General features: G+C 49.0%; 1 protein-coding gene across 2 annotated transcripts in view; it reads left to right on the top strand.

Moving 5' to 3' along the window:
- Positions 1–4967: 4967 nt before the first annotated feature.
- Positions 4968–6000, top strand: part of GCLC (glutamate-cysteine ligase catalytic subunit) — a 48199-nt gene continuing 47166 nt past the window's right edge. Inside the window, exon 1 of one of the 2 annotated variants that reach the window (XM_003897747.4) lies at positions 4968–5579. In XM_003897747.4, coding sequence (XP_003897796.3) covers positions 5430–5579 — 150 coding nt within the window. In that variant the 5' untranslated portion in view covers positions 4968–5429. The remainder of the gene's footprint in view (positions 5580–6000) is intronic. The other variant, XM_021937379.2, reaches the window with a different exon arrangement.

The following is a 6000-nucleotide window of genomic DNA, read 5'->3' as shown; positions in this document are numbered from 1 at the left end:
CAAGCACATGAAGAGGTTGGGTGCAGTGGCTCACACCTGTAATCCCAGCACTTCGGGAGGCCAAGGCAGGCGGATCACCTGAGGTCAGGAGTTCGAGATCAGCCTGGCCAATATAGCAAAACCCCATCTCTACTAAAAATACAAAAACTAAGGCCGGGCACAGTGGCTCACACATGTAATCCCAGCACTTTGGGAGGCCGAGGCTGGCAGATTACCTGAGGTGAGGAGTTCAAGACCACCCTGGCTAATGATGAAACCCCGTCTCTACTGAAAATACAAAAATTAGCTGGGCATGGAGGCAGGCGCCTGTAGTCCCAGCTACTTGGGAGGCTGAGGCAGGAGAATTGCTTGAACCCAGGAGGTGGAGGTTGCAGTGAGCCAAGATCATGCCACTGCACTACAACCTGGGTGACAAAGCGAGACTCCCATCTCAAAAAAAAAAAAAAAAAAAGGAAAGAAAAAAGTACATGAAGAGTCATTACACTATGTTCTCTCAACTTTTGTGCTTTATTGGAAATGTCCATAATAAAAAGTTATCTTTTAATTATTCTCCAGTGAGAAGAATGAGTCTACAGGACTCAGATATCACTCGAACCGTCCCAACACATTACTATGGCATCTTTATCTTCTTTCTTAGCGTAAGAAGACAATGAGATTTTTCTAGAAAAAAAAGCTCACCACTACCCATGTGTTCTGGATCCCAACAAGTCAGGTTTCCCAAGGTATCTTGCTTCTGAAAACATCCTTTCTCGTTCCCACATCTTTAATCTTGCCCCCTTTTGACTCCTACCCATCTTCTTTAGCACAGACTTCTCCATGTTAAAAAAGTTCTTCACTTGAACTTCACAGACCTTTTGTAACTCTACATGAAAATAAGCACATTTATATTTTTCAAAAATCCATGTAAACTAAAAATTGGCTTGGAAAAGGTCAAAAGAGGTTCCTTGCTTTTTTGACAATGACAATAGCACACATCAGCAGCATGTATTACAAAAACTACACAATACAAAAAGATTTGAACCCTTTCAACTAATTTTAGTAATGACATCAGAGAATGTTTAGGGCTGGAAGGGAAACTTTATCTCCTCCACACTCTCATTTGAACAGATGAGAGGAAAGGACTCTCCAACGATTATCACAACTTTGCTTAGATTGACCCAGCAGGTAGCCCTCTGAGTTGGGGCCAAAGCCCCAGCCTTTTGGTTACTGCTCTTCCATCATAAAGCCCCCAGGGATCTTCTTGAATAAGATCAAGCCACATTTCAAGTATAATTCAAATGTAGGGAGAAAATTCCTTCTATATCTTTTGTTCTTTAACATGTACACGGAAGTTAGGAAATAACCATTTGTTTCTACCAATTAAGAAATTTAACAGACAGAAATCTTAAGGACTTCAGAGGCAGATCCGCGGGTTTTGGGGAAAGGGTGTGTCAAGGGAGAAGAAAGGATGTAATGAAGGTTGGCATCAAGTCCCAGGAAGAATCACACTGAAGGCAGCCACCAGCTTCACCCAGGCTGAGTGGTGTAGTAGACAGCTTTGAAATATCACTGGAGTTCAAATCCCGACTTAGCCACTACCTGTTACTTAGTATTACTGGATCTCAGTTGCCTCACTTATAAAATGTGGCAAAAATTAGTACTGTTTTACGGATACCAGCTCAAAGTACCTGGCATAGAGTGCGATATACTGGTACCCACGCAACAGACCACCAAGGTGAAAGGATACTTAAGCCAAAGAGAGCGGTAAAGGCAGGGGCAGAAGACCTAGAAGTGCCTTCCTCAGAGTCCCCTAGGCACTCTCTCTGTTTTATTTGATCTCGCGAAGTCGCTGACTCAGGGGAAACTGGGAATGGCGTGACCACAGGGAAAGTGATGTATTTTTTGGTCCTTAGAGGCCCGAAACCCATCGTGTCTGAAATGACTGCTGCAATACCAGCAGCAGCAGCAGCCCAGAGGTCAGGAGTGATGGACTGAGACTCTGCCCTGAGAAGCCTCCCCCGGATTGACCTCCGGCTCGGAGCCCGCACAGAATGCTGAGTCACGGAGAGGCGGTGCCGCGCGCGGGGGAGGCGGGCCCGCGCAGTCACGTGGCGGGGGCTGTATCACAACAACGGCGCGGCGTGCACCGCCCGCGGCCCACACCGCTTCCTCCCGCGACAGGCCGGCTCTCCGAGCATGCTCAGCTTGGCCTCAAGACCGCACAGCATCCCCCGATGCGGATCTCCACCGTCCAGGTTTTTCGGGCGGCTCTGGGGGCGGGGCCTGTGTTGGTCCGCGGAGCGGCGAGGCTAGGTTGCCGAACCAGGGCGCCGCTGGGCAGTGATGGGTTCCTGGCGAGCGGGTCTCGCGTTTTTCCGCAGAAGACACTACCGGGAATTGGCCTTTGGTCATGATATAGGGAAGAGCTGATACTGCAAGATATGAGCTCCTTCTTTCCCTTCAGCTATCGTTACAGCCCTGATGGAGCTGTCTGCTGAAAACTCACTTCCAGATGTCGAAACCTAGCCCTGGGTGCAGTCTACAGAATGAAATCGAGCAGTAGTGGAGCTATGCAGGCAAAGCATTGTCAGAGGGGAGTGACTCTTGTTAAATATGACTTCAGTTGATCCGTGATGGGGTTTTTGTTTTTTCTTTGTAACAGAAACGGCTGAAGGCACTGAGAGATCAAAGTTTAAATTGGGCATAACTGCCTTGTGGTGTAACAGTGCCTGCGCCCTTTTTTGGGATTATCCAAAGCCCTGGGACCCCCGCTGGGAGAGCTGGTTCACAATGCGGGGGATAGGGTGAGGGAGGTCCCTTATGTGAGTGTCAGCCGGGATCTAGGACAGAATAACTCCAATTACAGTGTTAAACTCTCACTAGGTTCAGTGTCGCGTAGGGCTTCGGTTAGACTAGAATTTAGTCTGTTATTGAACCGCCCAGGTCCATGATTCCTAACGGGTGCATGGGAAAAGTGTATGGTGTGCAGCAGGTGTATGGGAAAAGTGTGCTTTGCGAAGAGTAAATCAAGGTCTACATCAGTACTGTTTGAATAAAGTGGAATGAGAGCCACATATGTAATCTTAAATTTTTCAGTAGCCTCCTTTAAAACTAAAAATAAAAGTGGGACTGGGGGTGGTGAATTAATTTAAATAACGTACTACATCATATTTAACTCAAAATTTCTGAAATACTATATCACTATGTAATCAAGATACAATTTTTCATGAGCTATTTACAACTTTTTATTCCACTAAGTCTTAGAATCTGGTGTGTGACTTACACTCACAGCACATCTGGGCCACTAAGTTTTCATTGGAAATACTTGATCTGTAATTACATTTCATAAAATTTACAGTCAAAAAGTGGATTCACATTTCCAACTTGTTCCAGATTTACTTAAAAGCTTTCCAGTAACTGAATGGTGTATCAGTTTTTAAATTTACATTTAAATTGATTAAATTAAAATGAAAATTTGGTTTCTCGGTCATGTTAGCCACATTTCAAATGTGCATCGGCCAATGTGGCTGATGGCTGTCATGTTGAACAATGCAGGTCTATGAAAATGTGAGGTGAGATGGTGAGAATAACCCAGTGATCCTTGGATGTCTTACCTACATGTGAAACATTGTTTCTCCCCCTCTCCCACTACCTGCTTTTCACGGAGAAGCTAACATTTATTAAGCACACACTCTATACCAAGCACTTTTCTAGAATTAAAGGTACAAAAGGCATAAGTCATCTCTGCCCCAGAGGAAAGGCTGTGGAAAAATTAGAATGTGGTTTGATTTCTATCCCAGCTGTGTGAGGAGGATGGAAACATCTCCTGAGCTTCAAATATCCCTACCACACACACACACACACACACACACACACACCCCATTGTGGAAATCCCAGCCAGACCTTGGATATTCATGTCCCCAAGTCCTGTGAGGGGCACAACCAATATGAAGGCTGTGGGAGAAGAGAATCTGGCTATCATGTATTCACTCATTCAGCAATTAATAAGTGCTTACTAAATGTTAACTCTGTAGTGCGAGGGAAGATGGTATGATAAACACACACTTTCTGAGTAGGTACATGTATGATCTAGTTGCTTGCACTTTTCCCCTGACAGGTCATTGCTCTGTCAACACATATTTATTAAACAATTATTTGGTACCTCCTTCCTCTCCTTTCCCTCCAAGATAAGGCCAACTCTAGGTGTTCCCACTATCTTCATCCCCACTGTAGGCTCACATGAACGTCATTTTGATCACTTAAGGGATGAATTTTAGGTTTAGATGGAGGATAAACTTTTGGAGATGGTTCCTCATATGGTCTATCTCGAGACTTTTTGCAATAAATGGTGTCTGTGCCATCCAGAGAACATATGTCACCAGTTAATCAAGAGAGTAGGGAATAATGATTTACAAATGTTGACAAATTGATTCCTCTTAATAACCGGGTCAATTTATTGGCCATCAACACTATACACATGTACACTATGCACATAATTACGACATCTATAAAAGATAGAATTAATATAATTGTATGCAGCTATGGGAAGAACTTGTCCCAAGTCTCACAGTCAGTAAGTGATGGAGCCTAGAGTTGAACTGTTTCACTTCACTACCATGTTAATACTTTTCTCAACACATTCTGCCGCTCTCACTGATTTAAGTGTGAGGCCCTGACCAACTAAAAAATAATATGGTGAGTTAGTCATTGATTCAAACAATCAACTTTCTTCCCCAACCCCAAGTTTGTCTCTTTTGATTAGGAAAAAAATGAATTTTGACATGTCGCGTTTGCTTAAAGCGAGGCAGACCGCAGGCCCCCTTCCCGCGAGCTGCTTCCCTCGACTCCGCCCCAACCACCCCTGCACAACCCTCCTCAGTCTCCGCAGTTCCCACCGGGCTCCCCCCGGCCACGCCTCCGCCGCTGCACCTCCTCCTGTCCCCGCCTTCGCCCGTAGTCTATAAAACCCGGAGCGACGGATCGCGCCCAGGAGCTGCGAGCTAGCGGACGCAAAGACTGGGCATGCTCGGCGGCGGCGCAGGTTTTGGTCACAAGTAGGAAGAAGCCAGTGCACCAGACCGGCAAAGAGAAGCGGGAGCAGCCGCGGCAGCGCGGCCGTGGGGTCCGCAGACGCCGCCGCATCGGAGCGGGAGAAGGAGCAGCGGGGAGCCGGCCAGGGCGAGGCCGCCGGGCCGAGAGCCGTCCCGCCTGCCCTCGGTCGTCTGCCTTTCGCATCCGCGCGGTGCGTCGGACCCAGGGTCTATCACCTGGGCGGCAGGGGCCGCCGCCGGGGAGCCGGAGCGGGCGGGACCCTCCCTCCGCCGACTGCGGCCCGAGGGCGCCCCCCCGGGGTGGAGTGGCAGCTGCCTTCTGCGGGCGGCTGAGTGTCCGTCTCGCGCCGGGAGCGGGCGGCCGCCGTCAGCCCCGAGGAGGAGGAGAAGGGGGCGGCCATGGGGCTGCTGTCCCAGGGCTCGCCGCTGAGCTGGGAGGAAACCAAGCGCCATGCCGACCACGTGCGGCGGCACGGGATCCTCCAGTTCCTGCACATCTACCACGCCGTCAAGGACCGGCACAAGGACGTTCTCAAGTGGGGCGATGAGGTGAGCGCCCGCGGCCCCCGCCCTTGCCCGGCACCCCTGTCTGGCCGCCCGCGCTGCCTTTGTCTGGCCCTACGCCCCCGGCCCTATCGCGGTCCGCGTTCTCCACTGTGCCCGGGGGTCCTCGAGCGCCTCCCGGCCCCGGGAGCATCGTCCCTGCCTTCGCCTAGTCGGCGTCCAGGGCCATCCTTCTGACTAGACTCCTTTCTCGTTCATTCATTCTTTTGGGTTTTCCCCTTCATTTCATAAACACGGATTGGGCGCTGGGAGGGCGTGAGCATGAAAAAGTGACACTAGGTGCTGCGAGTCTTCAACCTAGTGTTTCTGCAGACAGGCGACTACCACGATCCACCTTAGAGGCTCAAAATTCGCTTTTGCGGTCAGTATGAAAGAGACTAAGTTTTCCTAGCAGGCCTGCTGCTTT

The sequence above is a fragment of the Papio anubis genome, chromosome 6, assembly GCF_008728515.1.
Source record: "Papio anubis isolate 15944 chromosome 6, Panubis1.0, whole genome shotgun sequence".
Classification (NCBI taxonomy): Eukaryota; Metazoa; Chordata; class Mammalia; order Primates; family Cercopithecidae; genus Papio; species Papio anubis.
The sequence above is the reverse complement of the archived record's forward strand: the minus strand, read 5'-3'. Positions and strand labels throughout refer to the sequence as shown.